This window comes from Rhinolophus hipposideros, assembly GCF_964194185.1.
Source record: "Rhinolophus hipposideros genome assembly, chromosome: 21".
Lineage (NCBI taxonomy): Eukaryota > Metazoa > Chordata > Mammalia > Chiroptera > Rhinolophidae > Rhinolophus > Rhinolophus hipposideros.
Genome location: NC_138067.1, coordinates 44,182,187 through 44,209,613, shown reverse-complemented (window position 1 = coordinate 44,209,613; position 27,427 = coordinate 44,182,187). Strand labels below are relative to the sequence as shown.

Genomic DNA, 27,427 nt, shown 5'->3' with positions numbered 1-27,427 from the left:
CCAACAAGGAATCTATCCAAGGCAACCCTGCCATGACTCAGTTTCCCCAGCTGCAGAAAGTCACTGGCAGTTAGCCTTGGCCTGACCCTGGACGGTCCTGGACAGCAAAAAATGAGAGAACAATGTGTCAGGGGAGGCGGGCAGTTTTCTGGGAAACTTCAGGGCCCAGCTGTGCTAGTAACCCCTACCCTCCCCCAGCCTGGCAGGGCTGCTGGGAACAGAACTATACAATGGAACCTCAGGAGGCAAGAGAGGGGGACAGGGGAACAGCTGACCCCCAAGAGAAGCCTGCGGACGTGCGGTGGAGTGAGGGTAAGGGTCCTGGGAGAGAGCTAACGGGAGAGTGGGGATAAGACAGAGAAGACTGAGGAGAGACCCCAAGAGGCCAGAAAAGGAAATGAGAGACCTACAGCTCTCGACAGGTCTCGTCCTGGTAGTCTGGGCTGCTCAGGCTGGCACCTCAGCACCCGTGGGCAGACCCCAACACCACTTTGCCCACAGGAAGCTGAGGTGTCCCAGCTGAGGATTTATTGGCGTAAATGCAACCATATAAAAACATAAGTTATGAAAAACACAGTCACAATGTGCCCTCCCCTTCCCACCCCCCCACCCTGACCCAGGCCCCTAAAACCCCCTTCTAAGGGAGGGAGAAGGGGGGAGCCCCAAAACCGCCTAAGAATGCCACAGCCCCTGGGCCCACGTAGGGCCGGCCCGGCTGGGTGGGAGGACGCAGGCGCTATCTCAGCGCATCCGGTAGTCGGTGGAGCAGGACAGCTCACACAGCTGGCCCTTAAAGTCCAGGTCAATGGTGAAGTCCAGGTCACGCTGTGGGGAGAGGGCAAATGTGAGGGGCGCTGGTGACAGGGCAGGCAGAGACCCAGAACTATCTTCTGAGTCAAAAGGAAGCAGAGAAGGCGCCGGCCCAGCACACCTGAGACATGTCCCCCCCTCAGCTGTCTACACACCCTCCCAAGACCTAGCGGGGTCCTGCTTTTAGCTCACATCCAGGCTAGAGACCCCACATTGCTGGTCCTACCCCCAGCATCTGCCCTGAACCCTAACTCCCAGTAACAGCTCATGTGACATCTCAAACCCAGGTCCCTTGGGGGCAGAGCTCAGCTGCCCTGCCTCATTCATTACATTTTCCCCACCAGGACCATTCCCATCAGCAAGTTATTTCTTCCTTCTTTTGTAAGGAGCTAACCGCGCTCTGAAGCACACTTCTTCTTCCCAAAAACCCTGACAGCAAAACTCGGTGGTCCCACCCCTTGTCCCCACTTCCTCTTCACCCAAGCTTCCTGGAAGCCAATCCTCCCAGTTCCCCACCCCCAGGAAGGGCTGGGGCAGTCACCACTGACCTCCATTCACCAAGGGCTCTGGGGCCCCTCCTGCCTCTCAGCTGTCTCTGTCTCTATAGTTTGGGGTTTCCCAGCCTCCACACTACTGACATTTGGGGTGCCACCACTCTTCATTATGGGGCCATTCTTTGTTGTCCTGTGCACACCCAGCCTTTATCTACGAGATACCAGTACCACCCCTTCTCCAGTTGTTAACCCAACATGTCTCCACTGACAAATGTCCTCTGGGGACAGCAAAACTGTTGAGTGACATTGAGTGACTGCTTTAACAGGCTCTTATCTCCTTGACTTAGAACCAGGGTACAATCTTGGGCCACCGTCGTCCCCGAAGGCTGAGTTATCACCCAGCCGCATGAGCACTGGCCTGTTATTCCCAGCATAGACCACTGCCCTCCACTCAGGACTCCGGACCTTTCCTCCCCCCACCCACACTGGTTGTACTGGAGCTCCTGACTGCCCCAGACCTGCTTCCCCTCATGCCTCAGCTGATGGCAGCTGAGTGCTGCCAGGTGCTAAGGAGGGACCACCGGCCTTCCTTTCCTTCCCTCTCTCACTCCCCAAAACTGCCCGGGCCAGGAAATCCTGTGGCTCTCCCTCTGGCTCTTTCTCACCTGCTCCAACGCACCCCCCTCCCCCAAGTCCTCTCCAGCTGGTGTTTACCACGTGAGGCTGTCCTGTGTGGATAACAGGAGCATCAGGAGGGCAGGGGCTTGGCCTGATCACAGCTGGGTCCCCAGGGTCCCACTTCCGGTCGGTGCTCAATAAAGCCGTGTTCCACAGACAGATCACGAGAGCCCCAGACAGGCAAAGGTGCCCCCCGTCCACTCCCCCGGTTCCCCCCAAGCCTCACATTATTCTTGGCATTGGGCCGCATGCCAATGGTGCCAAAGATCTCCTCGCCCGTCTTCACGGTCAGGTAGTCCTCCATATAGAACACGGTCTGCTTCCAGTGCGTGTACGGGGACTCGGGGCCTGCGGGCAGGGTCGGTTCAGCGCACTGGCCTCCTGCCCCACCTCAAACCCCCACCTTGGCCTTGCCCTTCCCTTGGCCTGGCACACCCCCCCATGACCAGTTACTGAGCACTGACTGGTCGACCTGCCTGTGAATCCATTCACCCTCCTCCAGCCTTAGAGAGGGACCTGTCTAGGTTTTGTGGGTGGGGAAACTAAGGCACAGCATGGTCAGCTTAGCTGGCAGAGCCAGCATGGGAACATGGGTTCTCACTGTCCCCTTGGCTCCTCTGGCTGCTCCCGTCACATGCCCCACAGCCCCCACCCCCACTCACTGGTGGAAAATCCAGTCCTCTTGTGGCAGCGTGTGAACTCAATGTTGAAGTAGGCCACCAGGGCATGCACGTAGTCATTCCGCTTCACTTGCAGGCAGAAGGGGGATGTGAAGGTCAGATCTTCCACCTTCACCGTGTAGATGTCCACTTCCTGCGGGACAGGCCCCGTGAGTCCCACTTGGCAACACTCAGCTCAGTGTCCAACCATAAAACCCAAGGTGGGAGGCATGTTGGATTCCCTACTCTCTTCTCTCCTACATCCAAACCTCAAAGCCAACAGCTTACTTCCTAGAGAACTACTTGGAGAAACGCCTGTGTCCCCCTCCATGGTGTACAGCCTACCCCAGGCCACTATCACCTCCCACACAGGAGCCTAACAAGGCTCTGTGCTTCCCATCTCCCCTCCACATCCCTTACTTGACCTGTCAGCCAGAGTGACAATTCTAAAACATCGTCCATCAGATTATGTCAAACCCCTGCTTAAAACACTCGGACAGCTCGCCGATGCACTCAGAACAAAACTGGGGCTCTGATGTGGGCTGTGGAGGTTAGTTTGGTCAGGGCGCCTCTCCTCCCACCCTCCACAATCTTCCTACTTCACCAGGTTTTCCTGCCTCACACATCCCAGAAGATGCCTCAAACATCCTAGCAAGAGGCGATGTGTGGGACATGGTGTGTATGGGGGGGGTGAGGGGACGAGGCTCAACAAATGACTGCAGTCACAGCACTGCCAGTGATAAATTCACTCCCGGCTTCTTGCATTTGGTGTGCCCAGGGCAGTGAACCCCGCCTGGAGGTCTCAGCTGCCTGTTTTGAGTGTGACCTCTGGAACGAGTGCCCCTGGGACAGAACCAAGCTCATCTCAGGGAGTTCGTCTGGGAACCGATTGGCCCTGCCTGGCTCACAAAGCTTTTTAACAGATGAAATGGCTTCTCTGGGCCGCTCGCATCACCTCTGGCCAATAGGTCACACTCCCAAGACCTCAGGCCAGCATTCTGGGCCCTGATGTCTTGCACAGGGCCAGGTGCTGGCCGTACTTTGGTTCCAATCCTGGGGGATGCCTGGCCACACCCATCCCCTCACCTTTATGAGGCAGGCGTTGGTGACCAGCTGCTTGGGGTCCACCACGTCCACAAGTGGCTCTTTTATGGCCACATCTTTGATGCAAGACATGTCAAAGCCATACACGTTCTCCCACCCTGGAGAACAGGCAGAGAAGGGGTGAGCACACCGGGGCGCCAAGGCCCAGCCTGCCCCACCCCACGAGCTCCTCAGGGCGTGAGCTCACAGTGGATCTTGTAGTCTTTGTACTGCCGGTCCTCAATGGCCGTCACGTACAGCGTGGCTCGGTCTGGGAAAATGAGGCCATCGGGTGCCTGTGAAAGGTTAGGATGAGGACGCGAAGGGTGGGGGGCCAAGACAAACCTTACCATTTTGGTCTCTGTATCTAACCCCCCTGTGCTCACCTGGGCCTGAGCTACCGACATTTCCCACCCGGGCTCCTGGGCTCCGTTCTCATCCTCAAGTCTCTTCTCCACAGGGCTGCCAGGTGGCACCCAGGAGCATCTAAGTCAGACCCTGTCCTTCAGAGGTTCTGAGGGATCCTCTGAGAGGTAACCAAGTGTCAGGAGGGCCTAAAGGTCCCACAAGACCTGCACAGGCCCCTCCACCCCTCACCTCCAACTTTACCGCCTACTGCTCTTCCAGACCCTCATTCTACTCCAGCTTTCCTGCCACTCAGCACACAGCAAGCACACTCCTGCCCTAGGAACTTTGCACTGGCCCAAATCCTCTTCCCAACATGCTCTTCCCTCAGATCCTGTGCAGCTACTTCCCATCCTTTGTTCAGATTACAGTCACCTCCCCTGGGAGGCCTGCTCTGATCTGAGAACCTAGGACCATGGCTCCCAGTGTCTCCCTCCTGACTCTGTATCATCTTGGCACTGTCTAGCTTCCAAAGCCTGTTACGCCTTGTTTTGGTGGCGGGCCTTCCAACACCTGCGCAGTCAATCCCCTGCATTAAGTCCCCTGTGTGGGAAACGTCTCGCGTGGCAGTTTGTTTTCTACCTGGACCCTGACTGGTAAGTGCTCAACAAATGGCTGAAGGACCCCAGCCTGCGTTAGCAGCTCCCACCCCACTAGGGCCTCACCAGCCACTTGTCTCGGGCATAGAGCACGGTGTTGAGCATCGACTCGTAGAAGAGACAGTAGCCCATCCACTCGCTGATGATGATGTCAACCTTCTCCACCGGCAGCTCCACCTCCTCCACCTTCCCCTTGATGATGGTCACCACTGTGGGGGCAGACAGGGGGACATGCCACCAGCCCTGAGGAGACCCGTCCGCTCGCCTCCACCGGGGCTCCAGGGCCTTGGGACCGCACAAGGGCCGGGGTCTACATTTGGACATCTTCAAAGAACTCTGTGAGCTGAAGCCGAACCTTGTTCACTCAGTTTTAAAATTCATTCAGCACTCTGGACATTTTTGAGGCAGAAGCAGAAATTTTACATGGATTAGGTATTAGGTGACGTTACGGTTTTGCCACTAACTGGATGGTCATGTCTTACAAATGTCCTTATCTAGTAGAAACACACACTTTTTCCTGTGGGATTTACAGGGGAAATGGTATAACAGCTGGAATTTGATTTCACTGGACATATTTAAAGCTGACTGATGGGTACTTGGGGGGTTCATTATATGAGTCTTTAAAAAAAAAAAAATCACAGGGCCGGCTGGGTGGCGCAGGCGGTTAGAGCTCCATGCTCCTAACTCCGAAGGCTGCCGGTTCAATTCCCACATGGGCCAGTGGGCTCTCAACAACCAAAAAAAAAAAAAAAAAAATCACTTCAGTTTCTAAATGCTAGGAGCCCTCACATCCAGAAAACCCACGGCCTTCCCATGTTCTCTGCTGCTCACACCTTGCAAGTGGGAACTCAACATCTACTCAACTTACATTTTTTACAGCCCTACTTTTATAAATTGATCTCACACATACACTAGTTCGTACATGAAATGACATTATGTGTGGGGGGATGAAAATCTCAGAAGCAGCCAAATGCTCATCACCAGGAGGCTGGTTAACGAGCTGGGGTGTATGTGTAAGACTGGCTGATCAAAAAGAACAAGACTATCTCAACATCCTGCAACATGTTAAACTACACAACAAGCCGATGCAAAAAGCAAAGGGAAAAGACTTGCATGAAATGCTACTTGTGTAAAAATGACGCCCATGAATATAAAAACATTTACATGTATGTGCTTGTAGGTGTAGACTTCTCACAGGCACCCTCAGGTGTCCACCACGACTCTGTTACTCATGGAAAATCTAAAGACTGCCTCTTGCCCTAACATTTTAAGACTGAGGCACTAAGCTTGCGACTCCAACACTCACATTCTAATCAGGTCCTGGGCTCTGAGGAGGTCGGATTCTCTAGCTACTGGCAGCCCAGAGCCCACAGGGGAGGAATGGGTGAATTGTGTTTAGTGGCCCCCACCCCTTGCGGAGGGCCCCAGGGGAAGCTGGGCTCGCCCGCTCCATTCCCACAAACCCATTCTCTTCCTGGGCTCACCATGGTCTAACTTGTTGGCTTTGACGATCTTCACCGCATAATCAGAGATACTGGAACACTCGATCTGGGGGCCCAGGAAGAAGGGAGGGTGAGACCCCCCCCAGTCCCACCCTAAGCCCCCACTCCCCCCATCCAATCCCTGAGCCCCCCTCTCGGTCCCAAGGCCCAGACCCACGCAGCTGCCCAGGACACTCACCCCGATGACCTTTCGGGCCCCAGCCTTGGCTGCAAACATGCAGAGGATCCCTGTGCCTGAGCCCACATCCAGCACCACCTTGTCCTTGAAGAGGTGCCGGTTGTGGAACATGGAGTTGCGGTACGTGAGGGTGCGCACCTCATCTTTCAGCATCTCCTGTGGGTGGGGGAGAAGGGTACAAAGATACCATGACGGGGGCCTGCATTCTCAGCTGGAAAATGGGGTGCACTGGCCTCCGACACGCTGACAGTTTGGAGAGCTAGAGCTCAACCTCCCCACTTGCTTAATCCCCTTGTAATAAATTAGTTCTCTTCCACGTGCCTCAGTTTCCCTATTTGTACAATCAGCCTGGATGGACTAACCTCCCATCTTCACTAGATTCTACCACTGTATCCTAAACCTCAGGTATCGTTGGCTTTAAAAAGTCCTCAGTAACCTAATGCCGCTAAAATCGTAAATTTGTTATGTATAGTTTACCACAATTAAAAATAAAAAGAGGCCTCAGCAGGAAAAAAAAAAAAAAAAGGAAAAAAAAAATCCTCAGAACCCCTTCCCAGCTGCTTTCTGGGACTTCAGCCCCCAGTGTGTTGAGTATGAAAGCTGTCCGCACACCAGGCTTGAGCAGATGGGAGACAATCCCACCGCCGGTCACTAGAGGGCGGCAGAGACCGGCAGGCCCTGACCTCCAGCTGCAGTCTCAGCCACACATGCGCACTCCCACCCTTGTTTCCCAAGAGCGGTCCTGAAGAGCGAGCGCCAGGCTAGCCTCGGTCTCCAAGGCAACGGCTGGGAGAGGAGACCAGGGGTGAGTGCCTGGCATGCGCAGGGGGGCTGGCCTGCTGCCAGGGAAGGCAGTGCGCACGCGTTGGAAATTAAGTTCCAGCCTTCCCAAATATAAACTAACCCCTCAAGATTCGGCAGCCTTAGGAGCTGTCCACACTCACCTCGTGGATGCCAAAGTGAGCGTAGGAGTCAAAGTAGTAATCTTTGGACGTCATGTCCTCAGCGTTGGGCTTCTCGCTGCTTTCTGCCTGGCCACAGGAGACCTGGGAGGGGGCGGAGGGGAGCATGAGTCAAACCTGAGGGCTCCCCAAAGCCTCTTAAGCCTCCAGGTCCCTACTTCTCCCTGGAGTAAACCCCCAAAAATCGTAACATGGCAACCCTCCTGCCATCTTGCCTCCCCCAGAACCCAAAACCTACAACCCCATTTTCCTCTTGCAGGACCCCCCCCAGAGCACCATCCAGGGAGTACCCCAATACCTCAGCCACGCCTACCATCTCTCCAGTCTCTGCCCCCGTCTCTAGCTCAGCCCACAGCTGGGGAGGGGAGGGGAAGGTAGAACTGGGGCAAACACAGGGAAGGGCAAAGGGGGGCTGGAAATGGAGTTAAGGAAGCAGCCACAGTATTTGGGGAGGCCTGATGGGGGCCACAAACCTGGAGGTGTTTGTACTAAGTGTTTCGGGGGTTCAGGGTAAACTGGTTTGAAGCAAGAGGGATCAAGGTTAGACTGCTGGAAAGGGCCTATTGTGTGGCAAGATATCTTAATGTGGGGAAGGGTCTCACAAAAGGATATTTACTTCTTCAAGAGGCGGCTGGAGGCTCATCCCATTAGCCAAGGTGGCTACAAAATTCTAGGAGAGAGTAACAGGGAGAAAGGATTAGCTACTGGGAGTGGCTAGGGGCAGGCCAGGCCAGGGGACCCTGGCTCTTGGGGGAGGGGAGGTGTTTCCTGCAGATTTCCTTTTCCTTGGTGGAGAGTGGTGGCAGAGGGAGCAAGTAATGAGGCAGGGTTGTTTCCAAAACGGGTGGGACAAGTGGGGGGAGAAGGGAGGGGTCTGTCTCAACTGTGGCTGGAGAGATGGCGGACCACGCCCACATTACCCCTCTCTGGCCAGGCACCTGACCATACACACCTCCCCCATCTAGCCCAGAGGAACTGGCATCCGCTGGGTACACAGGCACTGCCAGCTGTCGCTCCCCCTCATCATCTAATCCCCCCAGATTAGGTGACACTTCCTGACATATACCCTCAGGATGCGGTGCCGTGAGTAGCTAGCTGGAGGAGGGGGCTGGCAGGAGGTACCCAACCGGGCATCTGCCACTTCAGCAAACAAGTCTCTTGTCTGAGAGATTCCAGAAAGGAGGTGTGGCACACAGGCACCCCCACCAGAGCTGGCACTCTGGCCCCATGCTCCTGCCTTGGGCTCTGGAAGCCCCAAATAAAACCAGTTGGAGACAATTTCCTTGCTTATTACCCTCTACCCAGAAGGAAAAGTCCCTGGGAAGAGGCCAGACTGGACCCTCGAGCCCATCTCCCCCCATTCAGACACCCATCCCATGCCCAGAATCCACCCAGCTGTGGGGCCAAGTCCTGAGGCAACCTCTGGAGAAGATATTTCCTCCACCCATACAGGCCCTGGTCCAGGAGACAGCCAAGGGGGATGGGAGTCATTGGAGTGACCCTGGGGAGCTGACCTCCACTCCAGAGAATGCTACAAGGTAAGGGATGGGAGTACAGACGCCCCATCAGATTACACCTCTTCCAAAATATGACCACCTTTCATACTCTATTAAATGTGAAGTCACTGGCATAACCCACGGGGCTCCAAGCCCCACCCCCAATCTCCCAAGCCAGTGACGATGACTACAAAGGACGGCTGGTAAGGGGATTTCCCATTGGGGCCCATTTCTCAATACCACTGATACCACCGCCAGACAAGCCCCAAAGGGCTTGAAACAGCGCCAGGAGCCCACATGGCTGCACAAGAACCAACCTCTTGGGAAACCATTTCAAGGATCCACGCCCAAGGACCCTCAAAACAGGGCTTCAGGAAAGGGGAGGTCATCTCCCACCTTCACAAATGCCGAGGGGAGAGAAAAGGGGGTAAAACTCGCAGCTTCCATTACATCCCCTTCCCAGAAGAGGAGATTCTCCCTCTTCGCCAGGGAGGCCTCCAACGGGATGGGATAGTGGGCTTTGAGACACGCCCCATGAAAAAGATGTCCCACCCACACACCCAGAAATGGCCACAAGGGGGTGCCCCGCGCCTTATCCGGAAGGATCTCCTTCAAGCTTGAGGCCCCACCACCACCCAGACGGAGGTCACAGGGGCATGCCCCATCCCCCCCAGTTCCCAAAGCCCCTGCCGGGGGAGAATCCAGGGACAGGAAGTGGGGGGCGGGGGGCGGGAGGGAATCAATTCTTCGTCTTCCTCTAATCCCAACCCAAAAGTGCACAAAACCTGGACCGAGGCCTAAGCAGATGCCCCTGTCCAAGGAAGGGGGTTGTCGAGTGTCGAGATACACCGCCCCTCCCAAGAGACTCTACTTCGCGGAGGGCCCCAACTAGATCCCACCCGGACGGGGACGTCGCGATCCCCGGGGAGGAAGGCTGGGGGCCTCCGAAGGAGGGTCGGGGCCGCCTCCCCGCCCCCCCGGGGCGCCCCTCCCCCGGCCAGGGGCGGGGCCTTTGTCCAGCACGTGGAGCCCGCTGGGCCACCGGGCACGGCACACCCCCTCCCCACCCACCGCGCCCGGGCCACGAGGGGGCCAGGCCGGAAGCACCCCAGCCCTCTTCCACTTGAGAGGGGGCACGAGACCCTTGGCTTGGCGGGACGACGCAAGCCCCCGAGAGCTATGGAAACCGCACTTCAAACGGTATTCCTGAATCCGGAGCATGCGGCCTCCCTTCCGTATAGCTGGACGCCTTTAGCTCCCATCCACCAACCCGGAGCCCCTTCCCCACGACGGACCAGTGAAACACCGAGCCCCCAAACCGTCGCCCGCCCCCGGCGGCGTTCCAGATGCTCACCTCCATGATGCAGTTTGCGGCCTCGGCTGCCGCCATCTTCACCCGCGCCTACTCCTCCAGCCGCCAAGACCCCCCCTTCTCCGCACTCCCCCGGGACCGCCTTATACCGGAGGGTCCGCGGCCCGCCCACCGCGACCCTGCCAGGAAATCTCATTGGCAATGGAGGCGGCCCGTCTGGGAATTCCGCTTAGCAATTGGGCCAAGTAGACGCTCATCAAAGTTCAGGGGCCCTCCCAGTCTGGCGTGCAGAGTCCCGCCCCCTCAAGTCGACAGGAATGGGAAAGACTGCCCGTCTATCGCAAGAAATGTAACTGATGATTGGCCAAAGTCAAGCAGGAGTTCCCGCCCCTTCCCCCCAGCACCGCCTCAAAGCTTCCCGGCACGCCACGCGCTAGCGGACATTTTGAAATAGATCTGTCCATCACTGAAATGACCCGCCTCTTAACAGCCACTACTGGGTTATCCAAAATGTGACGTCAGGAAGCCTTTGGCAAGCCCTCTCCTAGCGGCTGGTCTCAAGAACACTGCGATTGGCCTACGAGGAGGTGGGGGGAAGCAGGGCTTTAGACTCCAGCGATTGGCAAAAACTAACTGTCACTCGTCCGTTTGGTGGATTCTCCCAGTCCGAGGGGAGTCCAGGAGGAGCAAGGGCGATTGTGCTCGTCTACCTGAAGGAAAAAATGAAGCAATGAGAGGCCCAAAGAGAGAAAGAGAGCTTGTCCAGGGTCCCGAAGCAAATCAGCAATAGGACTCAGGCATTTGATCAGTCAAGGCATTTAAACTCAAGCCTTCCACTTAACTACTCTCAGTTTTTTAAACCCAGCGACCCCACTCAAACCATTTGGCCTTTACTAAGTCCCTTCCCTGCCACAAACACCCACCTCCCTTTGTCTGCCAACTCCTGGTCGTCAGTCAGGGTACAGCTTAGACACCACCTCCTCCAGGGGGGGTCTTTCCTCGACCTGCAGAAAAAATTAATAGTTGGATGAAGATGAATGCAATTTGAAGAATATATCCATCTCCCCAGAAAGTTCCTTCATGACCCTTTCCAGTCAATACCTCCCCCACCCAACCCCTGAAGCGATCACTTTCTGTTTTCTGTCACTATAGTCAGGCTTTCACTTTGCTAAAGTTTCCAATGAATGGAATTATACAGTATGTGCTCTCTTGTGTCTGTCTTCTTTTACTCAGCATAATGCTTTTGATATTCATCCAAGTCGTTGCATGTAACGGTTGTGCAATCCTTTGTATTGCTGAGGGGGACTCCATTGTATGGATGGTTCACTTTGTTTCTCCATTTTCCTGTTAGAGGACATCTGAGTAGTTTCCAGATTGGGGCTATTATGAACAAAGCGACTAGGAACGTTCATGTACAAGTTTTTCCGTGGACACTTTCATTTCTCTTGGTAAATTTAGCAGCAGATTGCTGCATTGTGTACTAGGTATGTTTCACATTATAAGAAACTGCCAAAAAGTTTTCTTGTGTATTCTACCATTTTGCATTCCCATCAGCAATGCATGAAGAGTTCCATAGCTCCACATTCTGGCCAGCACTTGATCAGTCTTTAATTTTCACCAGTTCGGTGGGTATGAAGACATCTCATTGTGGTTGTCATTTGCATTGCTCTGACCACTAATGTTGAATGTCTTTTTGTGCGCTTATTGGTCATTTATGTATCTTCTTTTATCAAGTGTCTGTTTAAGCCTCTTGCCTATTTTTACAAAGGGTGTTGTTTCCTTATTCACGAACTTCTTTATAGGTATTCTTTATAGATTCTTTATAGATTCTGGATATAGATCTCTGTCAGGTATAGCTACTTTGAATATTTTATCCCAATCTGTGACCTGTCTTTTCGTTTTCTTAATGTTGTCTTTAGAAGAGCAGAAATTTTAAATTTTGAGGAATTCCAATTAATCAAATATCAGAGCCCACATCTTGACCTTTACCCTGTATGCTATATGGGTCCTAAAGCAGTTTTTTTGTGTTTTTGCTATTTTCCCAAATGTTTCAGCAAGGTATTTTTTGTTGTTGTTTTTTGGTTTTTCACCTTTTTGTCTCCTAATTTCCAAGTAGGGTATATCTGACCTAATAAATTACTTTTGCTCCGTACAGCTACTAAGAACAAACAATTTTAACATACTATTTCTCCAACGCTAGGGAATAACCTAAGATCATTGAAAAGGAGATGGCATTGGACAGGAGGATACACAGGTATAGAGCTCAGGGGAGAAGTCTGAGCTGGAGTCAGAAATGGGGAAGTTGTCAACATCAAAGTTTGCATTTTTCAAGATGGCAGATACTTGCTACATGGGGCAATTGATTAATGTACTGTGGCAAGTCTGAACTGAGATGTGCTGTGAATGTAAAACATACACTGGATTCTGGAGACTTCATATGAAAAAGAATCTGTAAATCTGTAATAGCTTATGAATATTTTTATGTTGATTACATGTTGAAATGATTCTATTTTGGATAAACGGGATTAATAAAAATTATTGTTAAAATCGACTTGAGGCTGGCCTGCTGGCTCAGGTGGTTGAAGTGCCGTGCTACTAATGCCGAGTTCGCAGGTTCGATTCCCACATGGGCCAGGGAGCTGCACTCTCTACAGCTAAGATTGTGAACAACAGTTCTCCTTGGAGCTGAGCTGCCAGAGCAGCCAGAGGTCGGCATGAGCTGCCCATGGGCTGCTGTGTGCTGCTGCCGGTTGCTATGTGCTGCCATGGGCTACCATGTGCTGCCAGGAGCGGGCGGTCGGTGGCCAGCATGAGTGGCCAGCAGCCTTTGTGAGCAGCCGGCAGCTGGCGAGAGCTGCTGTGAGCAACCGACCACTGGTGACCAACTGCCTCAGCGTTTGGAGGGGTGGGGAGGTGGAGGGGGAGCTCAAGGCTCATAATACCAGCATGGGCCAGGGAGCTGTGTCCTACACAACTAGACTGAGAGACAACAGCTTGAACTGGAGTTGGGGGCTCAGGTGGAGGAAGGGGGGGAAAATTAATTGACCTGTTTCTTTTTACTTTGCTTTAATGTGGCCACTAGTGCATTCTAAATAACATACTATATGAGCTCATGTTGTATTTCTGTTGGCCAGTGCCACACGAGGTCACAGTCCACGAAATGGACCAGATCACTGGGGAGTTGGTGTGATTCGATGTGTGGTTAGAAGCACACAGACATCTAGCAGGTATGCTCGACTTGGGTCAAATTGAAAATGCAGATGTTCATGAGCTGGGATGATAGAAACTTAATCTCTCACTAAACTGGAACTTGGTACTTCCTTCAATTATGAATTTGGTCAATTTATCAAAGATCCTAGGATTAGCTTCTGTGACCTCGTCCCCAACATAAATCACAGATGCTTGCATGTCACATGACAGTTTTTTACAGGCAGGCATATGGTGGGCAGAATCCTAAGGTGGCCCCTGTGACCTCTGTCCCCTAGTGTTGCACACCAAGGAGTAGGTTGGATTATATGACAAAGGAAATGAATGTCACTCCCTTGATTGGGGTACTGTATATGGCAAGGGTGAACTAATTTTGCAGATGCTGTTAAGGCCTCAAACAAGTGAACTTTAAATAAATCAAAAGGGAGATTTTCCTGGGTAGGCCTGACTTAATCAGATGGAAGCCCTTTAAAGGGGGCTGAGGCCTTCTCTAAGGTCACTGCTTCTCCTGCTGGTCTATCATCGCGAGTCCTACAGGTACAAGGACATGAATTCTACCACCAGCCATGGGCGCTGGAAAGAGGACCCTGAGCCTGATGAGGTGGAAGCTGAGACCTTGGCGGCACCCTGAACAGTGCCCCCAGCTAAGCTGCACCCACATCCCTGACCCACAGAAACTGTGACTAATAAATGTGTATTAAGCCACTACACAAACTGTAAGCTCTACATTTGTGTGATTTGTTACACAGCAAAACAATAATAATACATCTGAAGATGTCACTCCTGCTTTATTTAGAAATATGGTTACTAGACACTTCTATTCTAATTAATATGTTAATGAAGAGGCACGCCGGTTATTACACCACTAATTTTTATATACTATTGATAACCTTATTTCACTATACAGTCGATTCTTATTGTGATAGTTATATTCTATAAAGTCGCTGTCCTCACTGACTTCACAAGCACTGAGCCACTGTTCGCAGGGAAATACAGGGTCAGATTCCTGTGAGCCTCTGTCACAACAGTTTTTGTCAACCCATCAATACATCACTTGACTGTATGTGTGCTTCTGTTTCAAGACACCTTATTTATTATTTTTTTTACAGATTTTATTGGGGAAGGGGAACAGGACTTTATTGGGGAACAGTGTGTACTTCCAGGGATTTTTTCCAAGTCAAGTTGTTGTCCTTTCAGTCTTAATTGTGGCATCTCAGCTCCAGGTCCAGTTGCTGTTGCTAGTTGCAGGGGGCGCAGCCCAGCATCCCTTGCGGGAGTCGAACCAGCAACCTTGTGGTTGAGAGCCCACTGGCCCATGTGGGAATCAAACCGGCAACCTTCGGAGTTAGGAGCACAGAGCTCCAACCGCCTAAGCCACTGGGCCGGCCCTCAAGACACCTTATTTAATGGATACTGGTGATTCACTCACATTGAAGTCACAGCCTAGAGCACAATAACTCATGTTTGAATGAAGCTTATCTAACCAAGGCACACAACAGCCTCTTGCACATAGAACACTAGACAGCAATTCAGTGCTATGCTTGGGACTCTTTCAATAGCAAAATTGCCACAAAAAGTACAGAAAGTAGAAAAATGGGGCACTAAATAGAGTGTGGACAGGACACGGGTTTACAGTATAAGAGCTGAAAAAAGAAGGCAGAGTGTTGCGTTTTTTGACCTTAGCTGAGAAGGTGTACATCAGGCGAGTCAAATCTTTTGCCTACATAGGTGCCCACAATGACCACGAAAGTTCTGTGAGTATTAATTTGGGAATTACACATAAATTTTAGGGCATAGGCGAATTCACAAATACAAAACCTGTATATAACGAAGACTGACTATAATTGAGTACCTTTATAACCCTGTACATTTCATTGTATGCTTTTACAAACATAAATCTGTGAAAGGGGCTGTCACCCTAAAAAGATGACGAACCCCGAGTCCACAGATAGACGAGGAGGAACCAGCAAAAAAGGTTCAGAAGGTGCAGTGGGAGGAGAAAAATGAGAAGAGGGTGGTGTTCTGGAGCTCGTGAAGAAATATCATAGCTTTCTTCTGGAACTAGCTGAAAAGTCTCCATGAACATCAACACAAGGTTAGCTGGAATAAATAAATCATGCAATTGGGAAAACATGTAATTAAGCCGGACACTACATTTACTGATATCCTCAAATATACTGTAGGTTCAGGTGACAAGCACTTGTAAGTGCTCCAAATAAACATTTCTAGAATGAATGAACTGGCTTGTTCCTCAATTTACAAGCCAGAGAGATCACGGAACCAAACCTCCCCTACTTAGAACAGTTCTCTAGTGCAAGGACAATTAAATACTTGAAAATGTTTTTAATATGAAAAAAGTAAAATTTTGTTATGTTTTGGCAAAACCAGGGAGGGCAGCCACCACCCCACAGCCCTGAGTGGAACAGGAAGGCTTGGGAAACACACAAAGAGCACAGGGACCCGAGGTCCAATCTTGTAGCAGCTTCTGAGGAAGATCTCAGTCCAGGGGTAAGTTCAAGTCCACGGGTGAAACAGCCAGGATGCCCTCCTGGAAGAAAAAGTGGCAGTGCCTCATGAGCAGAGGCATTTTCAGATCACAGCAGCATCCACACGGGCCTAGTAAGAGCAGAGACAGGGGAGGTAAGGAACTACAACACAAAGAGGAGGGGACAGAGACCAGAGATGAGGAGACAGAGACCCAGAGCAAGGATCAGAGAGCCTAGAGTGGGCAGGGACACAATCCTAAAGAGAGGAAGATACAGTGCTGGGGTTTGAACGACTTAGAGCCCTGGTTTTCTGTCAAGGTGTTGGTCGAATCCCCCACATGAAGAACTCCCCCTCAGTCTCCGTAAGACTGGGACAGTAACCACATCTCATAGGGTTGTTGTGGGGCTTAAATGGGATCATTCCTCTGAAGTCCTTGGTGAGTACCTGGCCAAGCTTACCTGTTATCATTCCTTAAAAAAATAAAACAATTTTACAACCCAACAAGCTTCCGGGCTGAGTGCCAAACACTTATATCCATGGTGCCCTCATCATTTTGCTTTGAGGACTGAAGGGCCTATCTCGCTTAAATGGATCACCTCATCCCAAAACCTGCTCCCTCCTTCTCTCCTCTCAACTGTTCCCCATCTCAGGGAACATCAGATGGAGCCCTGCGGTTGCCCATGCCAGCATCCTTGACTCCTGTCTTCCACTTAGTGCCCACATCCATTCCATTAGCAAAAGCTGTCAGCTTTACCTACAAATTAAATCCAGAATCCTCCACTACCCCCACCCCGGTCTGATCCACACTCATATCCTCCCTGGACCAGAGCAGTAGCCCCTCCAAGCTCCCTACGTATGCCCTCTCCCCTTAACAGTGTTCCCCACACCACCGCCAGCGGGCGCCTTTTAACACCTAAGTCCCCTGTTGTCCCTGTTCTGAGCCCTTCAGGGATTCTGGGCTCACTCAGAGTCAAAGTCCAAGTTCTCACCGTGACCAAAGGCCCTGCACGATCTGGCTGCCCCTCCTGCTCTCAACTCCTGCCCTGGTGCCCTGGTTCACTCCCCTCCAGCCCAAATGGCCCCTCCTCCCTGCTCCTCAAACACAGCTGGCCTACTCCGGCCACGTCTGTGAAGCACGTTACATTCTGAGAGCCTGCCGTGCATCTTTCTCTGACTGCATCCTCACAGCAGTGAGGCAGATAAGTGCCCATTGGGCACGGGCAGACAGGTGCTCAGGGAGGTGGGGGCAGTTGCCAAGGCCACACAGCCAGTACACTGAAGCTCAGTCCAGCTCTGAACCTGGCACTGAATGCAGGGAACAAGCAAGGTAAGATTCCCCGGTCTTCTGAAGCTGATGTGTCTGTCATGATGTGTCAGACAACAAAGAGAAGGAAGTAAAACTAGTCATTTCCACCATCTGTTATCATGTACAGAGTGCTATGGAAGGAAGTAAAGCAGTGAAAACGGAAGGGGTGTGGGTGAGAGGTGGCTGAGGTTTTAAACGGGACCAGGGAAGGCCTCCCTGGGGATAATACCTGAGCAGAGCAGAGGAGCAGAAAAAGCGAGGCAGGGAGATACCCGAGCAAGGGCAGTCCGTCAGGCAGCAATGACCAGGCACTACATAAACAAGTGCCCTCGGAGTGCCAAGTACTTACAAGGAGGATCTCATGTAATCCTCACAATAACCCACTGATCACCATGATGCCTGGCGTACAGTAGGTGCTCAATAAACACTGAACAGGTGAATGAATGGTAGGGCTGGGAGAACATCTGTGATGTCTGAAAGGAAACCTAAGAAGCCCTCCCCCCCAACACACAATTATAGTTAGGTAAATGGAGGCACAGAGAGGCTTTGGAGGCTCACCCAGCCCCCCTGGGCGTGTATCCAGGGTGTGAAGCTGTGCACGTGCTCTACGCTGAGTCCCGCTAGGGTTCCTCCCAGCCGAGCCACGCGCCGGCTCAGCTCCATGGCCAGGGCCAGGCGGGCCAGGGGCTCCGGAGAAGGCGGCGGGGGCCCGGGGCACGGCAACGAGGGGCGTGCGCAGCTGGAGTGAAGGCTGCCTTCCCGGCTTGAGAACAACTCCGCCAGGCGGGCGAAGGAGCCAGCAGAGAGTCGGGACAGCTTGCAGCGCAGGACAGGGTCCGCAGCCAGCTGCGGAGTGGGAAGGGGAAGAGGCAGGGTCCACCTTTGTCACGCCCTCGTGGCCAGCCAATAGGAGGATGGGAGGCGTGGCTTTCTGGTTCCGGGGAGTTCTAGGAACGCTGTAAGCCATGCCCCTATCCATCACATCAGGCAATCATAATCAGATTGGTCTCTGCCAAACTATTCCCAGGAAAGTAGCCTAGACCCCAAGAAGTTAAGCCATGACCCTGCTGAGGCCTCGACAGCCAATGAGGGCCAAGCCCTACTTAAGCCGACTTCTAGAATGTGAATCTTCTAGCCATACCCCCAGTGGGGTTCCGTGACAGCCCTGGAGGCCAGGCCAGTGTCTTCAACAACCTTACCTTCTACCATACAATTAATATTACAGGACCATACACTTTACCCAAGCTCCGGAGCCAATCATATTCCAGGACAGAGTCACAAACCACACCTCTGGCAATCCATTTCCCCCACATTCTAAACCATGCCCCTAAATAGTCAATCAGGGCTTCAGATTTTAAACAGCCTTCTCCAAACCACCACTCCCAACACTATACATTCCCTTACCTCCTCAACTGGTCCCAGTTTCTTTCCTAGATCATGTTTCTGATGGCTACACCCCCTGCCTTTAGGCCAGGCCCCTCTAAGGAGCAATGAAAGCCTCTGGCCATACTACTCAACCCTTCATTAAGCCTTGTCCTATCCTCTCCCCACCTGACCATCAAATGAGAATGCAGATCCAGCTTCTGATCCCAGTGCCCAACCATCCAGCAATTACTATCCTAGCTAAGGGATGGAACAGACCGACCATCACCTTCTGGTTGATGTCTTCTGCTTCCTCCTCCAGCAAAGCCACCAACTTCCGCAGCAGGGCTTCCTTCTCTGTGGGTGGGGGACCCTGTAACTCTGGAGAGCAGGAGAGAATTCGGCTGGGGACAGAACCTTGGCAACCCTTCTACTCTCATCCTCCTCCAGGGCCCCTCTGCACCTCACCTGGGCTAGGTGGGGATCTCAGTTGCTCTTGGACCAGCTGTTCCAATCGCTTGGCCACCAGGGCATAGAAGTCTGGAGTAGCTGGGCCTGGGGTGAAAAGAGCCAACAATAGGTCTCCAGGACATTAGGAAGTTATGGATTCTCTCCTCCCAGCTACTTTCCCAGGTAGCAATGATTTCCATTTCATAATGGGATAAAGTGAGGCCCAGTGAGCAAACTTGGCAAAAGACCCTTTATAGTGTCCCTCAAACTGGACTTAGAATATTAAAGCTGAACTGGACCTTGAAGAGTATCCCATCCAAGGAAGGCAAACTCATGACACTCCAGCTATTACCACTCTATCTCTGGCCCATTTCAGGCATCATCAACTGATCACAGAACTTTTCTCTCCAGCTGGAAAACCCTTGCAAGCTAGCACTCCCAGCAGCTGTTACTAGTCCATCCAGGCTCGTATATGAGAGGAAAGCTGTTGGTCACTCTCAATCAAGTCTAATGACACACACACACCCATTCCTATTTTGCTACAGGAGAAACAGGAGTACAGAAGAAAAGGAGTTTCCTAGTCATGTAACCAAGTAGCCAGGGAGTTGTGATTGAAAACCAGGTCTCCTGCTTCCCTATTGGGGGTACTGGCGGTTACAAAAGTCCTACAGGGGGCGGGAAGGAGAGAGCTAACAAATAGAAACGTACCAAAAGCCCTCCTGAAGCCAGCTTACAGCAATCTAAGTGGACTGGGGGAGGTGCACAGAATGGTGAGGGTAGGTACGGGAGATGCCACACAGCTACCTACCCCCTTAGCCGAGTGATCTGGAATTAGATCAAGAATCTTGAAGTTCCTTGTCCTGTTTATACTTTAAGAACCAAAGTTCCTAGCCCTGCCAATTCATGGGGGACCTAGGGAAATCTTACCAGGCTCTGAACCATAGCAGGGACGGAGGGGCAGGGAGCAAGGCCGAGAGGATTCAGGGGGATTCGCTCCTCGCCCCAAGGAACAGGGAAGACATCTTCGAAGGCGGCTCAGGAAGTCTGTTGGCTCCTCCTGGGCGGGGCTCCTGGGGAAGGGGACCTCAGAGAGTGACCCCAGCAGCCTCTTGCAAGTAGCCCCTTTTTTTCTCTCACTGAGGGCCTCTCCCTGCAACCCCAGGGGCAAGGAACAGAGCCAGATATAAAGAGAGAGAGGAAAGGAATCAGACTGAAACCAGGAGCAAGAGTTAGGAAGGGCTCACCCCAAATGCAGGCCCCTGAGGGAAGAGGGCAACTTCTCTTACCTGGGTGGGGTTGGAACGGGGGATCCGGCAGCCTCACCCCGCCTAAGGAAGGCAGCTAGGACCCTCAGCGTGTCTTCCCGGAGCCCAAGCTCTTCTGAGCCTGCCATGGGGGCACCTGTGAGAGAGGGGGCTGAGGGTTGGAATCCAGGGTTCAGCGGGAAGGGAAGTCTTGGAGTCCAAATTCCTTATCCGTGAATGAGAAGGGGGCTGAGGGTCTGGACTCCTAGGTCCTTTAGGGGAATTGAGGTCTGGGGGCCCAGACTCTTCTTGAGTCCCCAGAGAGAAGAGGGATGAGGATAAAGACTCATTGATCCTAGCAGAGCAGGCTGGGCACCCGGATTCTTGGGTCTAAGGGAAGAGGGTGCTAAGGGTCTGAACTCTTGAGTCTGAGAGAGAAGGGGATTCTGCCTCAGACCTCTGAGTCTCCGAGGGAGAAAAGAAAGGGCTTGAGTCTTCGATTTTTAGATTCTGAGTTAGGGGTGGCCGGTTAGCTCAGTTGGTTAGAGCGTGGTGCTGGTAGCACCAAGATTGCCGGTTCAATCCCCACATGGGCCACTGGGCGCTGTGCCTTCCTTAAAGAAAAAAAAGAAAAAGAAAAAGATTCTCAGACCTAAAGCCGTTAGAGGATGGGAACTACCAATCGCAGCAGGCTTCATGGCAAACGTTCCATTCGGTCCGTACTTGTTCACCGCGCAGCCTGCTGGAAGGTGTAGTTCCACTATCTGAGGATGAAATCTTGGGGACCCTGGAAGCTTGGATTTCAGAGAAGAGGGACTGAGGTGCCTGTTCCTGGATCCCGGTCCCCAACTCGTCCCTCCTCACCCCACCCCTCACTGATGTTCCGCTCACCTGATCCCGGGCTCCGCCCCTGCCTCCTTTACTAAAGTTGTAAATTTTCTTGATTAGTTCAACTTTCCCGCGCCTGCGCACTGGGGCCGGGTTGGTGACGGCCCAAACGTAGAAGGGGCGGTGCACTGGGTGCCCATCTGATTTGCATGTGACGTTCCCAGCATGCCCTTGCCCAGAAAGCCTAAAAAGCGCACGGGGAGGAGGGACGTCAGGGCTGTGGGTGTTGCCTGTTTGGAGTTTGCGACGTAAATGACGATGAACTGGTTTTTATTCCAAGAAATCGATAGGAAAGAAAGCTCCATTGCTCAAAAGCTCAGCTGACGGGAAGGGGGGCGGTGTGTAGCTGCGAGTTCGAGAGCTCCTGGACCCCAAAGACAGTGGGCCCCGGGCCCCAGCACCCTGCGCGCCGGGTCTCTCTAGGTAGGTAACACGGAAGAGCTGGACAGTTGAAGGCGTCCAGGAGTGAGGAGAAAGGATGGGTCTGCCATGATAATGGAGAGGGGGTCTGTGTACTCTGGGGAAACTGAAGCAAGGGAAAAAAGTGAAGCAATGGTTTGCGTAAAAAACTTAGAAAAAGTAGGGGGGAAGTGGGAAGAGGAGGCGTCTACACTGGTAGATCTAGGGGAGAGATCTGCAAATGGGAGGCAATCACTTTAGAAAATGGGGCCATGCCCGGGAGGAGGGAGGCTGTCTGGGGGAATTGTGGATCGGGGGGTGGTCTACGGTGGAAATGGGTGAAGGGATCTTGTGGGTGAAGGGGGAACTGTGGAAGGGGGTCTACACTGGGGTAAGTGCGTAAAGTGGAGGTCTGCACATGAGTAGCGTCTGCTGGAAGGTTCCAGCGTGGAAGTGGGGGTATTGCATTGAGTGATGGAGAGGGAGGGGTTTACAGTGGAAGAGGTGAGGGTCTACGCTGGCGGAATTGGGGGTTGGGGTAGAGGGTCTGCACAGAAGCTGGGGAAACGAAGGGGTTCTAAAATGGATTTGGGAGGGAGTCCTCGCTGAATTGAGGAGCCTCTCTGGAGGATGGGAGGAAGTCTGTTTTACTCCAAGAAAACAGGGGAGGGATCTGCCTCGTGCCCCCGTAAAAGGGCGGTCTGAGAATGGAACCCTCGGGCCGGGTGGGCCTAGGAGCTTGCCCGCGCCCAGGAACTGTCTCCTGCGCGTAGGCCAGACCATGGGAACTCAAAAGCCGCGGATCCTGCCCTGGCTGGTATCGCAGCTCGACCGGGGACAGCTGGAGGGCGTGGCCTGGCTGGACCAGAGCCGCACGCGCTTCCGCATCCCCTGGAAGCACGGCTTGCGGCAGGATGCCCAACAAGAGGACTTCGGCATCTTCCAGGTGGGAACCGAGACACCGGAAACTAGAAGCTGCCACTGGGCGGGGTGGACTCCGTTAGGGGAGGGTCGGGAAGGCGGTGTTAGCATGTGTGGGGCGGGCCCGCGCTCAGGCTGCCAGGTGGTGAGTGAATTAGAATGGAGGGGGCGGGGTTACCAGGAAGGCGGACTAGTATTGGATAGCTGGCAGGGGAGGGGGATAGAACCGGGAAAGCGGGGTTAGAATATGAAGGAAATGCATCCCAGGGGTTCAGGGTTTGATGGCGGCAGGTCTCTCGGATGTAGAATTCTGGAAGCGGGTCTTGGGACGTTAGAGGCCAGACTGGGCCGGAAGCCGAGGTTATTCACCACCAAATTAGAATACACCCGTGGTGCTAAACCGAATTAGAGTTCGAGGGGGCGGGATTATTATTACAGAGGGTGCTCTGGAGCAGGTGGTAGCAGAGTTAGACACCGAGTAGCATTAGCACCTGGAAAGCTACTCGTTTTGAAAGGTGGAGGCAGAGGGCACTTGGGGCACAGAGAATCCGAATATTTAGGGATGGAACCTTGCCTAGTTAGAATGCCAGGGGAGAAGTCCATGTTAGGACAGGAGGAGGCAGGGTTAGGACTCCTGGGGCACGGGCTAAGTCATCCTCCCCACTCTCCTGGTATGACTGGTCCCCCAGGCCTGGGCCGAGGCCAGTGGTGCCTACACTCCAGGGAAGGATAAGCCTGACCTGCCCACCTGGAAGAGGAATTTCAGATCTGCCCTGAACCGGAAGGAAGTGTTGCGTTTAGCTGAAGACCGGAGCAAGGACACTCACGACCCACACAAGATCTATGAGTTTGTGACCTCAGGTGTGCTGGAAGAGGGGCTTCTCACGGAAGGATGGGATTTCAAGAGTCCCCAGAACCCCATTTCTACTCACCACTTTACAGGAGTTGAGGACTTTCCTGAGCTGGACACCTCTCCAGACACTGATGGCAGATGCAGTACCTCTGACCCCCAGGTAAGAATGTGCTCAACCCTCTTGCCCTCTTGCCCTGTCTGTGCCCCATCCCCTTTTGGCATCCTCACGGACCTGTTCAGGCCTCATTTTCTCCTCATGGACCATTGTTCAAGCCTCCTCCCGGCCTCCCTTCCCTCCCCCACCTGACCCAGAGCTGATGCTATCCATTCCCTGCTCCCAGCCCTCCCATGGCTTCCCAGCACCCTCAGAAAAATCCATTTTCACCAGTCATTCAAGGCCTTTACACACCTTCCATTGCTTACTGTGCTTTGCAGCCTCTTGGGAACTAGAAACTCCCTACCCTTGACCTTGTTGATGCCTGTGCCCAGGAACGTCCCCTCTGAAATTCTGCCCAGTCTTCTCTTCCCAGGTCTTGCTTGCATGGAGCCAGATCGTTGGGCTGGAATTAGCTGCTTCCCTCCGGCCACTGTAGCGCCCAGCATATATCCAAGTATATATTTTGCAGTCTGCGCCCATGGCTGTCTCTCTCCTGGGCTGGAAGCCCCTTGAGAGCAATGCTCAGGACTGTCTCCTCTCTAGGTGCCCACATTGCTGAGCACAAGGCCTGGTCCATGGGAATTCTCCAGAAAATGCTGTGGAAATGCCCGGGTCCTTTTTTTTCCTCTCCAGGAAGATATTCTGGAGTTACTGAATGACATGGCCTTGGTCCCAAACCCAACGGCCCCTGTGACCCCTGAACACCCCCCTCAACTCTTGCTGAGCCCCAACTTAGACATCCCTGCTCCCTACCCAAACTCGGAACCCCCTGAAAACCCACTGAAGCAGCTATTGGTACCCAAGGAAGGTGAGTGCCAGCTGTGGGGAGACGGGCTAGGGCTTGGGTGACTGGCCTCCTTATACTCTCTTAATCTCTCTCCCCCTTCATATCACTGCTGTCGTTGCTCAGAGTGGGAATTTGAGGTGACTGCCTTCTACCGGGGCCGCCAAGTCTTCCAGCAGACTATCTTCTGCCCGAAGGGCCTTCGGTTGGTGGGGTCAGAAGCAGGGGATATGACACTGCCTGGGCAGCCAATAACACTGCCAGACCCTGGGGCGTTCCTGACAGACAGAGGCGTGGTGGGCTACGTGAGGCGTGTGCTGAGCAGCCTGGGCGGGGGACTCGCTCTGTGGAGGGCAGGGCAGTGGCTCTGGGCCCAGAGACTGGGGCACTGCCACACCTACTGGGCGATGGGCGAGGAGCTCCTCCCTGACAGTGGTCACGGACATGATGGTGAGGTCCCCAAGGACAAGGAAGGAAGCGTGTTTGACCTGAGGCCCTTTGTGACAGGTGAGTGGGGCAGGGCCTTAGCTCTGCTTTAGAAAAAGCAGGGTCCTGATGGTTAAAAATTCTGGGGTCAGGCCTTTTGGGATCCTGCTGCTCTACCTGCAGTTTAACCTGGGGCAGAGGACTGGACTGCTGTGAGCCTGCCAGGTCTGAGGACTAACTCCTCTCCCCTCGTACCGGCCTGGAGCTGGTGGGAGGCCCAGGACGCACTGTACAGAAGGTGCTCAGGATCATCAGCATTATTACCAACGAAGGTAGACAGCCGCAGGAGGAGTCCCTTAGGGCTTGGCTACCCAGCAGAACTTTCTTTGCACTGTCCAGTATGGTATCCACTAGCCATGTGGTAGTGGATTGCTACTGAGTAGACCACAGTGAGTGCAGCTGAGGAAGTGAGTTTTAAATTATTGCGTCTTAATTAGTTGCAATTTAAATAGTCATGGTGGCTAAGTACTACATGTCAGACAGTGTGGCCTTAGGGGGTTAAAAAGCAATGACTTCAGCCACCTTCAGAATCCTTGGGGGCATGGACTCCCTTCCCAGGGCTGTTTCCCCATCCTGAATGGGGGAGGCTGAGGCAGGTCTTCCAACCCTACCCTGCTGAGAGGGAAGAATTGTTTGTGCCATTGGGGGGACTTCCCCCAAATCAGCAGCCCTGTTCGTGATGGCAGAGGTATGTCAGGCTTTAGGTCAGAGGAGAAAGTAGGATATTACTCAGGTTTTAGGGGGAGGGGCGGGCAGAGCTCTTCTTCCCATCCCTGACTATGCTCTTGGGCCCCCAGATATGATCGCCTTCATTGAAGGAAGTGGACGCTCACCACGCTATACCCTTTGGTTCTGCATGGGGGAGTCATGGCCCCAGGACCAGCCGTGGACCAAGAGGCTCTTAATGGTCAAGGTGCCTGCAGCCCTGGGCTCCTGGAGCTGATGGGTGGATCTTCCAGAGGGAATAGGTTGCTCCCAAGAACAAGTTCCAGAAGCCCCACTGAGAAACTAAAACTTCTAAGAGTCTCTGAAACCACCATTCCTCATCCCCAGGAGCTACTGGGTGTCCTTCCCATGGCCTCACCCCTGCCTGCCAGCCCGTTTTCAGCTCTTGAAACCATGTGGGAGTTGGTAGACTACAAGTCCTAGCATCCTCTGTGAGGACCATAAGCTGCTCAGTTCTAGGTTCTTGGAACCTCTCCAGCAGCCTCTGCCCCAAGTAGGAACCTCCTCTGGCCTCCCACAGTTATAAATATGGGAAAACTACAAGTCCCAGCAGCCCTGGGCCTAACAGTTCACTCTGGATTGTGGTGGGGGCTGCTGGGAGTTATAGTCTGCTCAACCCCACCTCCTACAGGGAACAGTGTTGGGGGCTTTCTTCACCTGACCGAGTTTCTCTCCTACCTCTTGTAGGTTGTTCCCACATGTCTCAGAGCCCTGCTAGAAATGGCGCGTTCAGGGGGTGCCTCCTCACTGGAGAACACTGTGGACCTGCACATTTCCAACAGCCAACCGCTCTCTCTCACTTCGGACCAGTACAAGGCCTACCTCCAGGACCTGGTCGAGGACATGGATTTCTAGATCACCGGGCAGGCCTGAGCTGTCACACACCGGTACAGGATCCTTACCCCTCCTCACCTCAACCAATAAACTAGTTCTTGCCATAGTCACCACTTGTATGTCTGGTGTTTGGTGTTCCCAGGCCAGCCCTGACCCAAGCTGGGCATTATTCCTTCAGGCCTCAGTTTACCCACCTGTGTAAGCCACCCACAACCCAGGTGCTGACTGTGTAAGGGCCAGGCACTGTGTACGGGGCAGCTGACATTCATTACCTCCTTACCTCTTCCCAGGGACCTGGTGAGGAGGTGACAGTCACCTCCATTTTACAGACAAAGACACTGAGGCTTCGAGAGGAGCAAAAGTCACAAAGTAGGAAACACGCTGGGTAAAATCCAGGTGATTTCAGAGCTGCTGGTCTCTGAGAATCCCCGTCTTGCCCATGGCCAAAGTCCAGTAAGCAGAGAGCTCCTTGCCTGGATTGTCCTGTCTGTTGGAGGCCTTGGGTCCCCTCCCAACTCTTGCTGAGTAACTTCAGCCAAGTCCTTTCCAGGCCGTGGGCTCCCCTCTACGTGGGGCTGGGACGGGCCATTGTGAAGGAGCTCCATGCCCCACCACTGGAGCCTGTACACCCCGACGACCTGGCACTACCAGGCCTGGGTAATGGGATGGACCGAGGCCAGCACCACCCTGACTCACTGTTTGGTCCTTACTGTGTCTCCGTTTCCCTTTCCGTCTCAGGAGAGCAGATTCAATCATCCCAGCCTCATAGGACCGGTAAAAACACAATCTAACTCAATGGGGAACGAAGATCCTGTTTCTGGGGCACCTCTAAGGCAGACAAGTAGCACCCAAGTGCCCTGGGCTTGGAAGACATTGACCAGGTGGGCCTGGGACCCCCACATCCCATCACCACCACTTTCTGTCAACAGCAACAGCTTACTACATACCAGATAGAGTTCTAAATGCTTCATCTGCCTGGGTCTTACTTAATCCTCATGACATCCATTTTATAGATAAGGAAACTGAGGCCCAGAGAGGGGAATGCAATTGCCCCAAGCTATACAGTCTTGTCTCCTGGCCACCCACCCTCACACTTGGGCTAAGCCTCCTATGTGTCCCTTCCCCACCCTTTCCCATATTGGTCT

The 27,427-nt window shown here is 53.2% G+C and overlaps 3 protein-coding genes across 14 annotated transcripts; 1 reads left to right on the top strand and 2 right to left on the bottom strand.

Annotated features, from left to right (window-relative positions):
- Positions 1–417: 417 nt before the first annotated feature.
- On the bottom strand, positions 418–10,533 carry PRMT1 (protein arginine methyltransferase 1). 5 transcript variants are annotated; one of them, XM_081031413.1, is made up of 11 exons: positions 10,221–10,312; positions 7,987–8,040; positions 7,353–7,454; positions 6,409–6,564; positions 6,213–6,276; positions 4,795–4,937; positions 3,933–4,020; positions 3,728–3,843; positions 2,645–2,795; positions 2,209–2,330; positions 419–825 (listed from the first exon to the last, which is right to left on the bottom strand). In XM_081031413.1, exons 1-11 carry the CDS (start codon positions 10,254–10,256, stop codon positions 742–744), a joined length of 1,116 nt encoding a protein of 371 aa, XP_080887539.1. In that variant the 5' UTR covers positions 10,257–10,312; the 3' UTR covers positions 419–741. The 5 variants fall into 5 exon arrangements, with proteins under 5 accessions (XP_080887540.1, XP_080887539.1, XP_080887542.1 ...); XM_081031416.1 differs by having other exon boundaries at positions 7,684–8,040; positions 10,221–10,278; XM_081031417.1 differs by lacking the exon at positions 10,221–10,312 and adding an exon at positions 7,684–7,782 and having other exon boundaries at positions 7,983–7,999.
- A 3,616-nt stretch (positions 10,534–14,149) lies between these two features.
- Positions 14,150–21,207, bottom strand: BCL2L12 (BCL2 like 12). Of its 7 annotated transcripts, none has more exons than XM_081030382.1 (7): positions 21,126–21,207; positions 20,277–20,391; positions 19,918–20,060; positions 19,009–19,095; positions 18,830–18,921; positions 17,737–18,024; positions 14,156–15,933 (listed from the first exon to the last, which is right to left on the bottom strand). In XM_081030382.1, the coding sequence occupies exons 2-7, from the start codon at positions 20,381–20,383 to the stop codon at positions 15,883–15,885; spliced, it is 768 nt and encodes a 255-aa protein (XP_080886508.1). In that variant the 5' UTR covers positions 20,384–20,391; positions 21,126–21,207; the 3' UTR covers positions 14,156–15,882. The 7 variants fall into 7 exon arrangements, with proteins under 7 accessions (XP_080886510.1, XP_080886508.1, XP_080886512.1 ...); XM_081030381.1 differs by lacking the exon at positions 21,126–21,207 and adding an exon at positions 20,887–21,111 and having other exon boundaries at positions 14,460–15,933; XM_081030383.1 differs by having other exon boundaries at positions 14,464–15,933; positions 20,277–20,406; positions 21,126–21,204.
- Positions 21,208–21,295: 88 nt separating this feature from the next.
- On the top strand, positions 21,296–26,392 carry IRF3 (interferon regulatory factor 3). 2 transcript variants are annotated; one of them, XM_081030379.1, is made up of 8 exons: positions 21,296–21,545; positions 22,295–22,467; positions 23,132–23,303; positions 23,385–23,455; positions 24,086–24,260; positions 24,363–24,743; positions 25,520–25,635; positions 26,136–26,392. In XM_081030379.1, exons 2-8 carry the CDS (start codon positions 22,303–22,305, stop codon positions 26,301–26,303), a joined length of 1,248 nt encoding a protein of 415 aa, XP_080886505.1. In that variant the 5' UTR covers positions 21,296–21,545; positions 22,295–22,302; the 3' UTR covers positions 26,304–26,392. The 2 variants fall into 2 exon arrangements, with proteins under 2 accessions (XP_080886505.1, XP_080886506.1); XM_081030380.1 differs by having other exon boundaries at positions 21,320–21,545; positions 22,257–22,467.
- Positions 26,393–27,427: the final 1,035 nt, after the last annotated feature.